Below are 19,712 nucleotides of genomic sequence, written 5' to 3'. Positions count from 1 at the left end.
TCTAGACCAGTCGGTGACTGTGAGTCAAGAGTCAAGACTTCCTAGAGCCAATGGGAACGCACTTAGAGAGAACCACGTGCCCAATCAATGCATCTAATAATCCTTGTTTTTCCCGAGAGCAGCCAGACTAGTCTGCGATTTCCCAAAATTAAAAAAAAAAAAAACGTAGTGTGAAAGGCAAGAATTGATATTACAGAACAGCCAGTCGTGTAGTGTGATTAGCACAGAAATCTGACGACTCAAAAAAGTGGTGTAGTGTGAATCCGGCATAAGCAGTTGAGTCAAAGTCAAAGTCAAAAGGATGTTTTCACACCTGTAGGTCGTTTCTCTTTTCCGCATCAGTTTATGAGTTTACTTGGAGCATTTCCCCCTCGGTTTGGTTTGTTTTCACACAGGCACAAACCTAAACGCAGCAAAATTCCACATGATGGCGCTGTTTGCATTTTGGAAAGATCAATCTGGCACTGTTTTTTAATGGTATGTCCGCGCAGTAAACGCAGACACAGAATTCCGTGTGAAACAGCTTATTGCACATGGAGCAGCAGCACAAGCAAGACAGTGTTGGTTTATAGCTACAGTAATTTTCTGGCTACTGCTGTTAAAATATTAAAAGTATTAAATTAAAATAGTATTTTTAACATTTGGGTCGGATTTAGGCCAGATCGCATTCTCACCACAAGCAAACCACCTCCTCTCAAAGGTCTCGGTGTGGCTGTTTTGGGTCTAAATCAGAATGACGATCATTGATTTCACACCTGCTGAAACGAACCACATCAAGAGTGAAAATGAACCAATCCGAGTCCATTTTAACTGAACGAAATAGTGCTGGTCTGAAAACCAGAAGTTTTTTTTTGTTTTAAATCAATCATATACTTATAAAAAGAAGAAAATGGAAGAAACATGAAAGTAAAGCAGATTATAACTCATTGTACATTCATTATACGTGATATCTAAATACAAATATATTTATTAGATCACCTTATTATATCTATAATATAATATTAAATAGTATACATAAACAAAATAAAAAAGGTTGGGTCAGACAGAAGCATTTTATTCGCACAGTCTCCTAACCCTGAGAACAGGCCGGTTCTGAATGATCTTTTATTTCCATTTCCATTTCCACGGCTCTGTTTTCACTCATGCACAGACTGAGACATTGCAGCATAATCTGGTTAGGTTAGTTTACATTATCTCAGAAATATGATTACAGAGCTAAAATCCAGCTCTATTTATCAGATTTCTTAATTTGAAGAACACTGTTTACCCGAGTACTTAAATAACTCTCAATAATCAATCAGAGAACTGCAGTAATCAGACTATTAACAGATATTAAAGTGCATGTAAACACACTCACTCATTAACTCTGTTAATCCCTCCACTCACTTCATATCCTCCTTATGCCGATATTTGCAGGTTCTACACTCTACCTTCACGTTTTCCTGGTTCTGGTCCAGCTCATTTTCCTCTTGCACATCTCCTCTGGCACCACCTCCTGTTTAAGCCAACACTCAGGCTGGAGAAACAGCCATTAGCATGTTTAAACTGTTAACACACACAAAACTAAGAGCACAAACAGGAAACTCTGACCACCAACACCACGACTAGTCCACTAGTTTAAACCAGTGCTGGCCAGCAGAAGCCATTCCCCATACCCGTCGCCCGCCATGTGCAGCAAAGCCGTTTCTATATAGATATCCGTCTTCCAGATAAACCTCGCTCTCAGGTAGTCTGTTTGTCCGGGTGGCTCTTGAGTTTGTGGAATTTGACGCTGTCGAGCTTCTCGAAGCGCTTGCCGCAGTGTTCGCAGGTGTAGTTGTAGTGCGCCTCGGGGGTGTGCTTCTTCATGTGCCAGTTGAGGGAGGCGCGCTGCCGACACTGATAACCACAGATTTCACACCTGCAGACACAAATCCAGCATTTAGATAGATAGATAGATAGATGGATAGATGGATAGGTGGATAGATGGATAGGTGGATACACTTTATTGATCCCCGAGGGGAAATTCTGGACATCCAGCAGCAGGTATACATAGTGACAAAATTTACAAAGACAAGATAAGATAATATATAAGAATTAGGGCTGTCCACGATAAAGCGTTAACACACTGCTGTTATGTTGGAGTCAGTAGGGCATTACTATTTTTTTGTACGCAAGTTAATTAAGGCACCAAGTTTGACCCCCTACTTCCTCCGTAATCTGCCCCGCCCCCGACCAACACACTGACCTGCTTTCTGGCTGAACGACTGAACGGCGCGCTCTGAACTTCCAGCTGAGACCCGTCCGTTCTCTTTTTTCGCTCTCTCTTTCGCTCTCTTTTTCATTCGCTCTCTCTCACTCTTTTTCATGCTCTTTCTCACTTTTTTTTTCTCCATTTCTCTCTTTTTCTCTCGCTCTCTCTTTTTTCACTCTTTTTCGTTCACTCTCTCACTCACTTTTTTGCTCTCCCTTTTTCACTCTCTTTCGCTCGCTCTATTTTTTTCTCGCTCTCGTTCGCTCTCTTTTTCGCTCGCTTTTCGCTTTCTCGCTCGCTCTAATTTTCGCTCTCTTTCGCTAGCTCTCTTTTTCGTTCGTTCACTCTTTCTTGCTCTTTTTCGCTCACTTTTTCTCTATTTCTCTCTTTTTTCGTTCACTCTCTCTTTTTTGCTCTCCCTTTTTCACTCTTTCGCTCGCTCTATTTTTCGCTCTCTTTTTCTCTCGCTTTTCGCTTTCTCTCTTTTTCTCACGCTTTTTCGCTCGCTCTAATTTTCTCTCTTTCGCTAGCTCTCCTTTTCGTTCGCTCTCACTCTTTCTTGCTCTTTTTCACTCTCTTTTTCTCTAAATTTTTTGCTTGCTCTCTCTCGCTCTATATTTCGGTCTCTTTTTCGTTCGCTCTCTTTTGTGCTCTTTGTCACTCTTTCTCGCTCTCTTTTTCTCTATTTCTCTCTCTTTTTTGTCTTTCGCTCTCATCCTTTTTTTTCTCTCTTTCGCTCTCTCTCTTTCTGTGTGGGTGTGTGTGTGTGTGTGTGTGTGACAGATTTTTATACTCATCAAATTAAGTTTGAATTTAGAAATTCTCACAACCCAGCTGAAACATTCACAATCCAATTTATCATGCATTCTTTATTCCAGCTTCCTACACTGATTTTATCTTCCCTCAAACCTACAAGTATATAAAATTATTTTAATTGACCAAACTAATATAACTTACATATAATTGCATTTTCCTTTTTTTCTATTTACATTTGAATATCCACTACAAAAATTTGCATCTGAAGAAAAAAAAATGCGATTAATCGCAGTTAATCATAGAATTTTGTGGTGATTAATCGGATTAAAAATTTAAATCAATTGACGCCACTAATAAGAATGCAATACAATAAAATATAAAGTATAAAAGTACAGTCTTTAGTGTGTGTGTGTGTGTGTGTGTGTGTGTGTAATAGAGAATAGAGGTAGTGCAGTTGAACACAGTAGACAATGAAAAGCAGTTGATGCATAAAGTGAGGATAACTGATGTCAGCCATACAGGAAGTACAAATTCACAGTTATATACTAATTTAAATTTAGCAATGTAATGTAAAAGGGCATCTCTGAGAGCGTGTCTGCAGAGATGGGGGTGTGTCCAGGGAGTGTCCAGAGAGAGTCCAGTTGCAAAAAAGAAAAAGTTTCAAACTAAAAGTCTTTAGTTTGCTGTGCTGAGAGGAGTTCTTTTATAAGCTGATCTGATTATGAGGACAGTTTAGAAAACAATAATATTACCATATTTGTTGGACTATGAGGCACAAAAAACCCTTACATTTTCCACAAAATCAACAGTGTTATGGGATGTAAACAGTGGTTTTTAATAAGCTTCTTCTGCACTTTTTAAGTTATTAATGCCTCGTTTGAAATGTCAGAGCTCTCCAGATTCTAGCAAGGAGGTGTGGAGCTACTTTGAGCTGGATAACGGTGTAAAAAGTGATTTATCAGGGTAAATTAAGCCTCGTGTCTCCCAGTCTGAAGTGTGTTTGGAAAAACTGTTAAAATTTCTGGATCTCAAAACTAGGGGTGGGCGATATGGCCCTAAAATAATATCACGATATTTCATGGTATTTTCCCGATAACGATACTCTTGGCGATATGACAATGTAAAAAAAAAAAATTCAAAAATACACTATACACTGCAAAAAAAAAAAAAAAAGTATTACATACAATATAATATTGCACACGCCTAACAGATATTAAAAAATACAAGAATTTTATCAGATTTGTAACAGAAGTCATTGATCCAGAATGTCATGATAGTAATAATAATAATGCACTCCAAATATCTCCATATATCCATATGGTGATATGGCACGATATTTTAGGGTATTATATCGGTCACGATATTAAAAAAATTTGACGATATTATCTCGTTCGATACAATACGATATGGCACAATACGATATGGCACACCCCTACTCGGAACGCTGCAGGAGAACAGAGGTGTGCTATTCATCAAAGGTAAGAACTTTTATCATGTTTTACTACAACAAAAGTCCATTTTACACCAGAGTTCTCCTTTAAAGACTAAAACCTTGGTTACAGTTATCTGAGAGCTCAAGCTTCTTGGATTTTTAAAGTGGAATTAAAGCCAGACTCACTGTAACGGCGTCTCTCCTGTGTGAGTGCGTCTGTGCACCTCTAAATGATTCTTACGTTTGAAGGACTTGCCACAGGTCTCACATATAAAGTCTCGCACTCCTGAAAACAGACAGACAGACAGACAGACAGACAGACACAGAACAGTGAGAGGTTTTCAACTTCTAAAAGGCTTAAATATTCCTTTTAATATATTTTTTGTATACGTTTTACACATATTGATATTTTTACAGGTGTGGTGCTACTAGCCTGTGTGTACCTGAGTGGATGATCATGTGACGATGTAGGTGGTTAGAAAGGTAGAACTTCTTCCCGCAGCCGGGATGCGGACACACCTTCGTCCTGCCTTTCCTGTGCACCAGATTTACATGGTTCTGCAGGAGAAAGACCACAGCACAGCTCCATTAATTAACTATTGAAACAATTTTTACACTGTCTGTGTCTGTGGTAATGCTGCTTTAATTATAAACTGATTTACATCACATTTGCATGAGAAAAACCCACTGAATTGACTGAAACATAAGCTACGCCGTTCGTGTTCCAACTTCATATCATTTAAATCTATTAGTTGGTAAAACATGCGTTTTTATTAATCAGATTACGCTCAGCTTTTACCTAACTAGCTTAAAAAAAGCCAGATGTAAACATTCATATGATATTTTACTGTTATGCCATATTATTTATTATGATAATATAATAGCGTAATAATGCATTCATAACCTTTTAAAGTGCATTGCTCTTTGAATTAAAATGAAGAACTTCAGATACTGAAATTGTAACATAAATAATGTTTAAATATCCTGAATAAATAAAAAACACAATATTAATTTAAACAAAGTGTCCACACCAATTTCTCTCAAGTTAATGGGCTCTACTTGTTAAGAAAACATACTGGGAAGTATTCATGTCAGCAATCAGATATAAAACATCAGTATACATATAAAATATACAGTGTAAATAAAATGTACGCTTGGTTGTGATTCTCAAACACTTCCACTAAACGTCAGAGTCAATAAAAGAGTCAGAAAAGACCTTGAAATAGGCTTTACATTTATTATTTAAAAGGTTACGACTGATATTCTTTTACTCTGAATGTAACTGCCAACAAAAGTTAGGGTGGAACGTAAAACTTGCTAAATGTAAGCGAGATATAAATTTACTAAAAATGACACGCACATTGATTAACTACTCCAGGAACACAGAAAGAGAGGGAACAAAATTAACTTGTTGCCATTAGTTGCTGCAACCCTATACAAGTGTAAACAAAATACTGTACAACAATACTGTACTGTAAAACAAAACAGTGTATTCAAACACTATCCGGATACAAAATGCTATTTGATAAATCTAAAAAATGATAAACATGATGGAGTAAGTAGAGTTAATCACTACTGATGCTCGGCTTTATTCAGTTCTCAGGTCGTCTGTTCAGGTGTGTGTAGGACTCACCTGGAAGCTGCTGATTGCTACATACACCTGACTGCAGCCTTCATACGGACAGTGAAACATCTTCAGCATGCCGTCTGCCTCGATCACTGGCCCCCGTCGACTTCTCTTAGAAGATCTGAAATGTCCAGGAACACAGAATCTTCAGAATCAGAATCTATGCAATATTAAAAATCTTTTCTCACATATACAGCTCTGGGGAAAAAATAAGAGACCTCTTAAAAATGATGAAATTCTTTGATTTTACCAAATTAAAAACCTCTGGAATATAATCAAGAGGAAGATGGATGATCACAAACCATCAAACCAAACTGAACTGCTTAAATTGTTGCACCAGGAGTAAAGCAGCATAAAGTTATCCAAAAGCAGTGTGTAAGACTGGTGGAGGAGAACATGATGCCAAGATGCATGAAAACTGTGATTAAAAACCAACCAGGGTTATTTCACCAAATATTGATTTCTGAACTCTTAAAACTTTATGAATATGAACTTGTTTTCTTTGCATTATTTGAGGTCTGAAAGCTTTTGTTATTTCAGCCATTTCTCTGAATTTTCTGTAAGTAAATGCTCTAAATGACAATATTTTTATTTGGAATTTGGGAGAAATGTTGTCTGTAGTTTATAGAATAAAACAACAATGTTCATTTTACTCAAACTTAAACCTATAAATAGCAAAATCGGAGAAACTGATTCAAAAACTAAAGTGGTCTCTTAATTTTTTTCCATAGCTGCATATTAGGGCTGTCATCGTTAAATCGTCCCATCCCTGCCCAACATACAATTTTGTTTTTTTCTGGCTGATGGACTGAAAAGCTTTAACACGGACAAAACAATGACAGTGGAGAAATTCCTCTGTGTGCGGTGTCCAGTTATTTTACATTCCTTACGTTTATTTATTTATTTTTTTTACGTTTAAATATCTACTATATAAAGTTCTGTCTTAAGAAAAACGGAATATTGTCTTTATAATGCAAAAATAACAGCTATTTAAAGACAGCATCACCCACAGATAGAAAAATAAGGAACTTATTAAGATAATATAATGAAAATCACACTATATTGCCCATCCTTCCAGCTAAATCCAGTCAGTGACTCGTACTCTAAACACACCTGTTGGGAGAACGCTGCAGATCTTTCTGATTGTGCGATTCGTCATTCGGCTCCAACAACTGCTGCTTCTCACTCAGGTCTGAAAAACAGTAATATTAATTTGACAATCAAAATATGCTGTTTTTTGGGGTTTTTTTCTATATACATACTGAGTAAAATACAGTAGACAATAGAATAGCAGTGCGCTTGTACTGTACTGCAGATCTGCTGCTTCTGGTGTTCATGCTTAGCACTGGGAGTACTAGTCCTGATCTATGCAGAGATTCATGCATTATATTACAGAAAGCTGTGGTCAATGCACAATGTTTAATGTAATGTGAATTTGCTGCCCCCTTTTTGCAGACTAAGGTTATTTCAGCACATAATTTTTATTTTTGAACAATATTATCTTTTATTGCTTAAATAAAAATATTCTGTTTACATACAAAAGCCACAATATTGGGCCCTTAGCCATAAATAGCATTTCGATACAACAGAATGAACAACTGAACATAAACAACAAGAACATCTTGGTAGGCAGAGATTTTAGAAAAACTTTCCTCTACAGCTTGGAGGGATAAAAAAAACAACAAATAAATAAAAAATACATATATTAAAATTATCTATATAGTTACATGTATACATACCCATGTATGTATTGTCGCTATCCAATGAAAAACAACAAGTTAAAAAAAAAAAAAAAAAAAAAAAAAGTGCCAAAATTTCCCAATGAATAAATCAATATACATTCTCCAAAATGACCTGAAATAAACTGTTTTTACATTGAATTAATTTTTTAGAATGTTTTTTCTCTCTCCTCTAAAGTGGCCATTTTAGAGATGCTTGTTTTTCATTGGACATCAACGATATACACACATGTACACGTATCTACCTATCTGCACACGCATAAACACAATATTACAGGCTATAATGTCAGTTCCACGTATGTTATTAATGGTTTCCACCTTTCTTTAAATAAATCAGTGGTTAGGTTTAGCTTTGCTGCTATTTTCTCTATAATATAAACCTATAAACCCACCTTTCTTTCCATTGATTTAAATTAAGAGTGTTCCCATCTGATTTCAGAAAATAATCCATGACCTGGGCCTATTTTACAGTAAATAAAAGCACAGTGCTTTTATCTCACCTATGATGTTATCAGTCTCTGGGACGCTGCTCTGGAGAACGGCTCCTGATTGGCACAATTGGTTGTAAGCCACTCCATCAATAACTGTGCAGGTGACCTCCTCCACACCTCCACCTCCCACGTTGAGCTGGATGCCTTCAGAGGTTAGAGCTTCATAACTGGGTCCTGTGATGATGATCAGCTAGAAAAAAAAGCAGAACAACAGTGAGGTAAAAAAAGCCAAAAAAAGTGTTTAAGTCTATCAATATGATAATTATTAAATAAAATGCAAGTGATACTAAAAAAAGACCCAATTTAATTAATACCAGTTTTTTTTCTTCCTTTCAGACCCTGCATCTTTTGCAATGGAAATCATGCATTTTCTTGTTTTTTCAAAGGTTTTGTTGCACATAACATTAATAAGACCCGTATTTAATCAGAATAGACTATAAACGAGCCAAAGAAAAAGTTTATAAAACAATGAAACAATAGCTTAGCCCTGCCCTGGAAAAAAAAACAGCACTAGAGCCAAAGTAACATATTAAAAGAGCTATTTCTTGTATGTAATTTTGAACACTTTTTCATGTTTATTTTAGTGTTTAAGGATTGCATGTGACATAAATCAAATAGATATAAAAAAAAAGTTACTTATTTTAGTAACTTGGATTTAATGTCAATGTAGATTTATATTATAAAATAATAGAATATTGTTTTGTGTGCGTGGCAGAGAGAAAACAGCATTATTATAGCCGTGTTAAATTATGTGTTAATCTGTTTACCCCTCTATGCTGACTTCACAAATTTTACACGTAGCTGGTTTGCTGTTCAGCGTTTCCAAAGTGAAAACTCTCCAGACAATCGACATTTTTTGTAGACAAACAGCTAAATTTTACAGATTGAAGCTGCTGAGGGTGGATATTTGATTCGTTAAATTAAGTCAGTATTGGCCCTGATACCAATATTGTATCGCAGTGGTGTGCAGTAAGGCCCTTCTAACCCTTCAGAGTAGGGGTGATAATAAACGCATGCAAATATTTACATAATTTTCAATCAGGAAATATATATCTTAGCTATTGTAAGTGTAAGAATCTATTTTATAAATTAACTACAATAAAAAAACAACAACTAATTTAAAGCATAGTCTGTGTTTTTTAGTTGCTACAGGACTCTTATCTGACTGAAAGTGGTTTTAACCAATCAAAGCTTTTTAAAATGGCTTCTGCCCCCGCGTGACTGCCTGCCCCTTCTCCTGATTTTGAGAAGGGTGTAGTAATGAACCTACTAGCCAAGTCGAAAGACAGTCTAACCAATCAGATTCATGATTTTCACTACGGGGGCGGGGCCATGGCTGTCTAACCCCTTCTCAGCAGCGCTGTGTTGAAGGTGTTACGCATTGCTGAGTCATAAAAAGAGCTCATGCTGGATTAATTCAATAGTTAATTAACCATCATGGAACTGCGGCTGCAAATGAGACAGATATTTTGTTATGTTATATTAAAAGGCCTTTTTAAAGGCTGTCCTTCAATGTGAAACTAATTCACAATAATAGGCTGCCTGACTGGTGAGTTTTTGTGTGTACTTAATGTTTTGACTGGACTGGCGTACTGTAGACATACAAATGAGTGATTATAGAAGGGGTACCCACTATATTCACTGCACGCCACTGTTGTATAGGATCGGTTCCATCTCTAATTTAAACCTATAGTTACTTACACAAGATAGCTAACGCTAACCAGCTCTGTAAATAGAAGCTGTAAACAGAGTAAACCTTAGCTATAGCTCTAATATTGCTCTAATATTGCTCTAATGCTGTAGCCCGGGTTCAGCTCTGCCTGTGGGCGATGCCCTGAACTCACTGGTTGACGTATTTCTGAGGATTTTTTTTTTTTACTAGCTACTGCAGACAGTGGAGGCTGAGAAACAGTTTCATGTGCAGCATCATATACATATCCTCTTGAGCCCCTTTGTCCTCTTATGAGGACATTACGTTTCTGCATCATGATTCTACATTTTTAAAAAACATTAACCCTTTGTCCTCATATGGAGACACTGCCTGTACCATCTGGTGGTTGCATGGCAACAGTACTCTCAATTGATTAAAAATAAGATGGCGGGAATCCCAGCCTACAGCCAGTCCAGACAGAAACATGGGCCAGGTAAAAAATCCTCCAATTTTACGTTTGAAACTAGTTTATTTACTTACTGTAGACTTTCTGTACTAAGACAAATTTTAGTTTTTAACTTGTTCAGTTCTGCTGATCCCACGTAGATATGATAAATTAAAAATGCACACCAAGCAAACGTTCGGGTCTCAGGAGGATACACAACTCAGAGAGACCTATAGTTTTTCAAAAAAGAACAAGAAAAAATGCATTTTAGCAGAATGATACCTTTAAGTCACCAACCTGAGATGCCTCCAGTGTGGCCCGCTGGCCCGGCAGGTCACAGGTGCCCACCATGTTCTGTAGTGTCTGGGTCTCGTACAGCTCTCCCTGCACCGGGGCTACTGCCATCGGTGCACGAACGACACCTTCCGAGAGAGTGTGAGCTCCGCCCACCTCCACACACCTTCTTTCATGGTCTGAACCCTCCTCTACGTTTTCCATCAAAGACGCAGAGACCACCACACACTCGTAATTCTCAGTCTTGACTCCGCCCCTCCCTCTACCTTCAGTCTTCAGATCGATTGCCTCTTCTGTAGGAAAGCTCTCTATTGTCAAGTCCTGAGCTGAGGCTTCGTTTCCCGACTCGGACATGATCGGCTCCCCCTCTGGTCCCACCCCTACTTCCCACGAGGCCTGGTTCCCCAGCGAGGAGGGAGCTCCTGGGAGCTGAGCGAGAGCTGTGGAGGACATCTGATGGGACACTTCTGATACTTGCGTTGTGGCGCTCTCCAACTCTTCTGCTGCATCTGGACAAATGAGAGAAAAGTGCTAAAGATTGACCCTTTTGACACATCCTAAATACAATACATGTTTAAATAGTATATGATTCCTTTACATTGTTTCATATTTTTAGCAATCTACTAATGACAGGGTTCATTAAATTTCCATGATTTTTTCATGACTTTTCCATGCCTTCAAGACATGGACACTAAAACTAAAAATCTATTAAAACTATAATTCAAATTGAATATACTAGGCCTAAAATGAAGCAGATAAAATGTTGACTTATAATTTTATAATAATAAAATGTGTGTCAGATCCTGAGAACCCAAATTTGTAGGGCTAAATTATTTAATTAACTCTGAGCTGATGTATTTGTTAGCTCAGAACATTTTTTCTCCATCAACAAACAGAAACACAAATACTTTTAGAGCAAATTTCCATGACTTTTCCAAAACTTTCTGGGTATTTTTATTTTTTCAAAACTTATCCAGGCCTGGAAATAGCTATTTTTAAAATCCATGACTTTTCCAGGTTTTTCGTGATTGTATGAACCCTGTAGTGAATTTCAAAAAAATTAAGAGTATCATTAAAAAGTTACTTTATTTCAGTAATTCAGTTTAAAACGCTCAGTTTAAAAAGTTAAAAATTGAAACGCATATATTATTATAAGTTTTATATCAATTCCAAAGTCACTGGAGTGTTTTCCCAGAAAACCTTACAGCACTTCATGCTTCCCTCTGCTTATCAACTTTTATGGAGATAAAAGAGGATTTCATTTTCCAGCAGGACTTGGCACACTGCCCACACTGACAAAAGTACCAATTGGTCTTATATATAGTAATATTCTAATTTTGTGAGACACTGATTTTTGGCATTCCTTTGGCTTTAATCCATAATAATCATTAACAATACGATAAATAAACATCTAAAATACATCACTCTATGTGTAATACATCTATATATGAGTTTCACATTTTGACCTGAATTACTGAAATAAAATAACTTTTCAATGATATTCAACATTTTTGTCGTCAACTGTGCACCACGCAGCTTGATTTAGGGGTGCGTCAGTGTGTCTTTGCTATCGTAAAAAAGTACAACTTGCACGGCTTGAAGCATGTAAAAGGCATATACTAATTCTCATTAAGAGCCAGGTGTGTTTTGATTGCTATTTCAAGGGAGCAGCTACCTGAACATGTCCAATGCTTCCCAGTAGATGAAACTGACCTGTTAAATCATTGATTATTGTGTAATACTGGCACCAATGGAATGTTTTTAGCCAATCACATTGCAGGGTCAGAACTAACCATGGAATAATGCATGTTAATCATTTAATATAGAACTCATTTACATAAATCAACCCTTTATTTCTCAATCAGAGAGGAAAGGGAAAGGTTATGAACAAATCACCAAAATTTGATCTATATTGTAGTATGTATGATATACAGTATGATTTATCCACACCTGTCAGCTGAGTTTGGTTCACAGCTCTTCGGCTAGCCCTTGTGTTGATGCGCACACCTGTTGTGGGTGTCTCAGCAGCTCTGTTTTTCTCCGGCTCCTCTGTAGCTTCATCCTCCTCTTCCTCCTCCTCCTCCTCCTCTGATTCACTAGCACCTCCCGCAGGCCACGAGATGTGCTGTATGAAGGAATGCTCAGCTTCACACTGCCAGAGAACAGAGGTGGACAGACCCAGCGTCGGCTCCACAGCTCGCAGTTCAGGCTCATGAGGACAGGTCTGGCAGTGCTCCTGGTACCAGCTCACTAAACTGTGCAGGCTGGTGACGGCCACCTTCTTTCCTACACAAGGAAACGAATGACAGAGTCAAAAAGAGAGTCAGAAGCCCTTTCTGGATGGGATTAGTTTCTCAGGGGGTCCTGGGATAATTTTCTCTTTTACTTGGGAGTCCTCTGTGATTTTATTCCTGTCCAGAACGAACATGTGTTTTTCTCAGACGTCCTCTGAAAAAAAATTACAGGCTGAATTATCTACTGTTTTTCGCTGAACTCTTTCTTGATCCGCCGGTAATTTTAGTCCCGTCCGGATCCACATGTCTGATTTAGTTTCCTCACGTTTAATAAAACAGCTATTTGTCCACTGCCGTGCACCATATTTACACTTTGGGCACACATTTCCACGGAGATACACGTAAAACACAACAGCAAGTGGAAATGGAGGAGCTACTGAACAAGATTTCATGTGACCCAGAAAGCCAAAAAAAAAAAAAAAGAAAACTCTCTCTGGTCCTCCAGTTTTTTCAATTGCATTCCGGATGCAAGAGTTTTATCACTGAGTAAAACTGTAAACTGAATGTAACTGCTGCCAAACTAAGGGTGGAACGAAAAACTAAAAAATGCTATATGTGAGGGAGATATAAAATTACTGAAAATAAGAAGGACCTTGTTTAACTACTCTAGCAGGCTCTGGAAACACACAGAGCTTTACTAAATCTACTGGTTAAGCTGGAACTTCTCACAATACATTTCACTGTTTATCTAGTGTGCTGATTTTACTAAAGTTTGGATCAAATAAATGAGAAAGGCACCTAACAAAGAGAGTTTTCAAAGTCTAAAAGTCTAACGGTTTCGGTCTAACAGTCTCGCTTTGGACTAATACACAAAAAAATATAGTGACCATGCATTTGAGTTTACTCACCTTTCTTCTGATTTTTGCACAGCTCTGGAATGTTGTTCTTCCTGTCAATCAGAAGAGAGGACAGGATGTTATAAAACCTATAAAATATTCTGCTATAAACCATAATCGTAATATCGGATATCAGAATCGGCCCAGAATTCCAACATCAGTGCATCTCAAGCAAATCTACAACCAGTTGGAATCAGCAAACTACGGATCCTCTAAGGTGAGGATGTAAAGGTGAGGAGGTAATGTAAAAAAAAAATAATAATGCATGGCCACAGCTTATTAAAGCACAGGAACGAGATACTAATGCCTGCCCACTATTATTAAAGGGTGGGAACGAGATCCTAATGCATGGCCACGACTTGTTGTGAGAATGAGATCCCAATGCACGGCTACGACTTATCAAGGCACAGGAACTAGATGTGTGGCCTCGACTTATTAAAGCAAAGGAACAAGATACTGATGTGTAGCAACAACTTTTTAAAGCATGAAAACGAGATACTAGTGCTTTGCCACAACTTTTTAAAGCGTAAGAATAAATCCCAATATGTTTCCACAACTTATTACACAGTGGGAACGAGATCCCAAAGAGTGGCCACGACTTATTAAAGCGTGGGAATAAGATCCTAATGTGTGGCCATGAATTACTAAAGCATAGGGACAAGAAACTAATGTGTTGTGACAACTTATGAAAACAAAATGTGGGAATAAAATACCTACACATGGCCACCACTTATTACAAGCACAAGAACAAGATCCTTATGCATGGGAACAAGATATTATTGCATGGCCATGACTTATAAAAGGTATGGGAATAAGATTTTTGTATGTTTTACATGATGTCATCTTAGGGGCTGCGTAGCAAACCACCTGTATTAGTTAGCTAGTTAAACCTCTCAATCCACTTAAGAGGTTTTATAGCACTTAACCCGTATTTAATGTTAGTAAGGGCTGATTTAAAAATATATGATATAAAGCAGATAAGTAAATATAAATATGTGGTATAGGCAGGTACAAACAGGTATAAACAAGCATAACACAGATATAAGCAGATATAAGCAGGTACAAGCAGATATACCCAGGTATAAACAAGCATAACACAGGTATAAACAGATAATAAAGAGGTACTGGTGGCCGTGCGCTGCGTGTCTCCGCTGGTACCGCTCTCCGTAGGCGGAGTTCAGCAGGATCAGGTACTCGGCGAGTCCGGCGTCGCTCAGGCTGCTCCGCCGCCGCAGGTCGCTCCAGATCCGGTGCGACTCTCCGAGGTAAACCCGCCGAACGTCGTACTTCTTCCGCGACTCGAGGCGCCTCTGGGCTCGGTCCGAGTCCGACAGCCGTGGCCGACCCCTGCAGCGCCGCAGCATAGCTTTAATCTGCTCCCCGGAGCCGCTGGAGCTCCCGGAGCCCAGGCTGTCCGCCTTACCCCCACACTGAGTCGCCATCTTTACCCAGCTGCAGCTGTTGTGTTTCTTCTTAAAGGGATTTATGAGCCAAATCTGCGCATGCGCGCTCTAAACGTCACATACTAAACTATATTTTACCCGTATTTTATTATTTTAATATCCACATTATGGTACAGATATTAACCATACTTTATTATTAAAATATCCACATTATTACACAGATATTAACCATATTATTATTATTATTATTATTATTATTATTATTATTATTATTATTATTATTACATTATATCTTACAAAAACCTCACATATTAAACTGTACACATTATTATACAGATATTAACCATACGTTTTATTATAAAATCCACATTATTAAACAGATATTATTATTATTATAAGTAGTAGTAGTAGTAGTAGTAGTAGTTGTAGTAGTATACAGATATTAATCTTATTTTATTATTATTTTATTATTTGATTACATATATCTCGCAAATACCTCACATATAAAATTATCCACGTTATTACAAAGAATTAATTACAGATATTAATAAGATAATTAAATGATTAGTTGGATTGCTTAAATGCGAAAAAGATGCTCAAATAACAAATTATTGTTAGTTTGTTTTATTTAGGTTTATTATTATTATTTTTGTTGGACATACGAATTATTAACTTGAAACTTGAAAAAAACACCAGCAACATAAAACAAACAAACAAAAAAAGCAAGAAACAAGAGTTAAAAGCAAAATCAATAGTACAGACTAAAATTAAAACCAGAAAAATTAATAACTTATCAAATAAAGACTAATAATAATTAGATTTAAATTAATTAAATGGCAAAATGCACAGTGAAAAAAATGACTAAAGTAAGATGAATACAGAGCCCCTAAGATGACATAACATTTAAAAAATATATAAATTGGGGCCACATGCCTTACTAAGTCATGGCCACGCGTTATTATTATTATTATTATTTTTACATGACATTACCTTAGGGGCTCAGTAGATAAAAATAAAAATAAGTTCGAAAATTAAAGATAAATTAATGATTATACACTGATAAATGTTTTAGTACCACAGACATTATTTTTTAAGGATTTTAGCTGACATTAGCCACAATGCTAGTGTCTTTATCGCCTAAACCCGTTTACTGTAGAAAAATGAAAACAGACAGGTAACCTTTATTTGCGTTTTTATCAAAATATTTTTATCTACTTTGCTTAAATTAAAGGAATATTCTGGATAAATTGTCAATTAATATTTTTAATTTGTGTTTTTAGCCTCTTTGCTCTATTGACTCCCATTCATTAAGGGCTTACTAGCGGACTCTCCCTATCGGTTTACATTGGAAACAGGGGAAATACTGTGTAAAGTGGGTAGGCTCTCCCAGAGCCATATACAGGCGTATTTATTTGACAGACAGGTGGATTGTCCAATCAGAGCAGAAAAAAGCTTTTGCTGGAATATCAACTGGCCAATCGTAGATCAGAGTGAGAGGGGGTGGGCGTTGAGATGGGCGCGGGAAAAGCAAGTGATGTAGTTTTTAGTTAGCACTGAATGCTAAAAGTCAGTCAGTCAGTTTAGTTTATCTGTTATAGCTAGTTTTCTTGTTTAATTCACCAGACTCCAATCGCTGGAAACACGCTTTTAAAGAATTCAGAAGATGAAGATAGCTGTGTTTTATTGGTTGTGAGGATATTTAGAGCAGATATGGTGGATATTCTGGGGCTGGTGTTGAGGCAGTTCAGCTCCGGCAGTATCACCGGGGTGTGTACCCAGCCGGGTACCGGGCTGTGCGCCCCGGAGAGCGGCGCACTCGTGACTGGAGACCGAGGCTTTAGTAGGCCGCTACTGTTACTCTCAGCTCTGACTGCAGCTTCAGAATTAGCAGTTAAAGTGCTTTATTTCACTCCGAGTCAGATTCAGAGCCTTCCTATATCGTTTCAGGGTGCCAGGAGAGCTGAATGTCTTAAGGTAACACTAATTACTGTATAAAACACGTTTGGAAACACCTTAAATGTCAAGAGTTAATTAACCTACTTGAATTTCCTTCCCTTGAATTTAAGTAATGTCCTAATCCATATTATAGCAAGGACTACCCAGCTAAATACAGATGGGAAAAAACATACATCATCTAAAATGTTATAATGAACTGACCTTCACAAGGATTGCCCCAGAAAAGGAGGAGCATAATTTAGTTACCTCTGTTACACAGGATAAGTTCATCAGTGTCAGAAACCCCAAGTTAAAAAGCACCCCAGATAAGAGAGTATTTTGGTTTGTTTAACACTGTTAACTTACTACATTGTCTAGATGACTTCAAAAGACATTGAATGAGAAGGTGTGTCCAAAGTTTTGACTGGCACTGTTCAAGTGAAAACTCATATTATTAATAATTATTATTTACTGTAAATGTCCTGTTTTACACTGCAAGACCAATGCAGTACAGCCTATAATTTTAGAACACAAGTCACCCATCCCAAATTATCATATCATGGTACTACTTTTTTGCTGATTTTTGCAAAAGAAAAAATCACACTGTTCCCATTTCCACATATATATATTTACTAGATACAGATTATATCTGTCCAGTATAATTTATTTTACTTTAATCCTGGATATATAGAGATATTTGGAGTGTACTATTAGTATCATGACATTCTGGATCAATAACTGATAAAAATCTTGGATTTTTTTTAAATATCTCAGTTAGGGGTGTGCCATATTATATTGTATGCAATAATAAAACTAGATTTTATTTTTGTTGCAGTAGTGTATTTTAGAAATAATTTCTTTAATTCAGTGTTTTGTCATATCACCATATGACATGAAATATCGTGATATTTTTTTAGGGCCATACCTGTAATTTAAACCTTCTGAACTTCTGTAAAAGGGGTGAATTACAGCAGAATGTTGGGGCCAATATCCTGTTGTGTTTTGTTTATATTCAGTATTTAATGTAAAATAAAAAATATGTATGTTAATTTAATTTAATATTATTTATTTAAATAATAAATAAATTTATTATATTTTCTTTTTCTTTTTGCTATCTCTCTTTGTAGAAAATCAGGTTTGTATACCCCAAGACCCTGGAGGAGCTTCTGGAGGACGTGGCCTCTCTTCACGAGCTGGTGCCTCAGTCTGGATCTCTCCCTTCTCTGCTCATCGTGGACGGTTTAGAGCAGTATGTTTGTGGTCCAGCTGCACAGGACAGAACCCCACAGGAGGCTCAGAGTGCAGCGGCTCATGTGGTGGCTCTCCTGCACGACACGGCAGCTTTCCTCACCCAGAAACTGGGAGCCAGGGCGGAGAACCAGGACCAGAACCAGAACCAAACCCAGGACCAGGTCCAGAGCCAGTGCAGGGTCATCGTCTCCTTTCAGCCTGAATGGGAAGGACAGGGTGGGTGTCCTGCTTTAGTTTCAGACCCCATTCTTTCTGTTTTGGAGCGATACCTGCAGGTGAGATGCACTACAGAAAAGGTGAGGAGGGGGGAGGAGCCAAACGAGTGGCTGTTTTGTCTCACAGGGCCTGGACTGCAAGCTGATGGGGATGGAAAATCAGAGGAACGGCTTCAGTGGCGTGTAGTTCTGAAGTCTAATGGTACACTGGATTTCTGCCCAATCAGTCGTGTGAAAGAGGACACATTAGAAACCCTGCAAAACCCTGTGGAAGTAAAAGATGACTAGACTAAGGGTGGGACAAAATATCGATATGGTTTCTGCTTCAATACTCCACATGGTGGTGCTATAATCAAATGAATAGGGTAAATAGAAGAATATTGGTTATGAAATTCTTTAAAAACTGACACCAGTAAATCCATATTTTATCCTCTTCAGTAACACAGATGCTGAGATGTATCGTAGAGAATTGTTTTGTGATATATCGAGTGTCGCAGATTCACAGTATTGCGATATTATGCATTAGGGCGAGAGCCCTTGTGTTTATATACTATTTCTTAACGATACATTGTTGTTGTGGACACAGCTCTTTGAACCGTAAACAAAAAACCCAACTCACTTCTCGCTTTATGAATTGTTCACTCTTTATATTTGTGCTTGTTTGCATTACAGTCCAATAAAAAAATAAATACAGTCTGTTAAAAAACACAACTCCTTGCCAAATACAGGAAAGAAACTGCAGACAATATTTCAAATTTTAATAGAATAATGGATTACAGATTTACAAAGTATAAAAAGAAAATTACACAGAAAATATATGTTATATATGGTTTTAGCATTAAACAGACACATTTTATAGTTGACCCCAGGCACTTGCTTTTACATCCCCACTACAAAAGCGTTTAAACGGATGTTTGTAAAATTATTTAGTGTTTGCATCCTAGTGTTTCTTCATCTTAATTGGCATTAACATGCAAACTGTTCATGAAATATTTATTTTTACAGAGATTTTATGTTTGCCTACATTGAAGAATTTCATGCACAGAATTTCCATGGATGATATATTGTCCGAGTAATTATTACAATAAAAAATATTAATGTTATTTTAAA

The 19,712-nt window shown here is 37.3% G+C and overlaps 3 protein-coding genes across 5 annotated transcripts in view; 2 read left to right on the top strand and 1 right to left on the bottom strand.

Moving 5' to 3' along the window:
• The window catches only part of elof1 (elongation factor 1), a 515,825-nt gene that overhangs the window by 436,077 nt on the left and 60,036 nt on the right, over window positions 1-19,712 (top strand). The gene's annotated exons all lie outside the window — the stretch shown is intronic.
• Window positions 498-15,270, bottom strand: znf653 (zinc finger protein 653). 3 transcript variants are annotated; one of them, XM_022664995.2, is made up of 10 exons: window positions 14,924-15,270; window positions 13,811-13,851; window positions 12,619-12,954; window positions 10,657-11,177; window positions 8,288-8,468; window positions 7,162-7,240; window positions 6,055-6,169; window positions 4,865-4,979; window positions 4,608-4,707; window positions 498-1,900 (listed from the first exon to the last, which is right to left on the bottom strand). In XM_022664995.2, exons 1-10 carry the CDS (start codon window positions 15,238-15,240, stop codon window positions 1,723-1,725), a joined length of 1,983 nt encoding a protein of 660 aa, XP_022520716.2. In that variant the 5' UTR covers window positions 15,241-15,270; the 3' UTR covers window positions 498-1,722. The 3 variants fall into 3 exon arrangements, with proteins under 3 accessions (XP_022520716.2, XP_022520717.2, XP_022520718.2); XM_022664996.2 differs by having other exon boundaries at window positions 10,672-11,177; XM_022664997.2 differs by having other exon boundaries at window positions 12,676-12,954.
• On the top strand, window positions 16,698-19,295 carry swsap1 (SWIM-type zinc finger 7 associated protein 1). Its single transcript, XM_007238234.4, has 2 exons — window positions 16,698-17,175; window positions 18,264-19,295. Exons 1-2 carry the CDS (start codon window positions 16,912-16,914, stop codon window positions 18,888-18,890), a joined length of 891 nt encoding a protein of 296 aa, XP_007238296.3. The 5' UTR covers window positions 16,698-16,911; the 3' UTR covers window positions 18,891-19,295.

The sequence above is a fragment of the Astyanax mexicanus genome, chromosome 19 (genome assembly GCF_023375975.1).
Source record: "Astyanax mexicanus isolate ESR-SI-001 chromosome 19, AstMex3_surface, whole genome shotgun sequence".
Taxonomy (NCBI): domain Eukaryota; kingdom Metazoa; phylum Chordata; class Actinopteri; order Characiformes; family Acestrorhamphidae; genus Astyanax; species Astyanax mexicanus.
This window is presented reverse-complemented; position numbering and strand designations above follow the sequence as displayed.

What these genes read in the sequence shown, in the direction of transcription:
- znf653 (XM_022664995.2), bottom strand. Translation starts at nt 15,240, where the DNA reads ATGGCGACTCAGTGTGGGGGTAAGGCGGACAGCCTGGGCTCCGGGAGC. An exon ending in TAGCAATCAGCAGCTTCCAG is followed by an intron (nt 4,980 to 6,054) that starts GTGAGTCCTACA and finishes TTTCTCCTGCAG; the next exon opens with AACCATGTAAATCTGGTGCA. An exon ending in ACAGGAGAGACGCCGTTACA is followed by an intron (nt 1,901 to 4,607) that starts GTGAGTCTGGCT and finishes TTGTGTCTGCAG; the next exon opens with GTGTGAAATCTGTGGTTATC.
- swsap1 (XM_007238234.4), top strand. Translation starts at nt 16,912, where the DNA reads ATGGTGGATATTCTGGGGCTGGTGTTGAGGCAGTTCAGCTCCGGCAGT. An exon ending in GGAGAGCTGAATGTCTTAAG is followed by an intron (nt 17,176 to 18,263) that starts GTAACACTAATT and finishes CTCTCTTTGTAG; the next exon opens with AAAATCAGGTTTGTATACCC.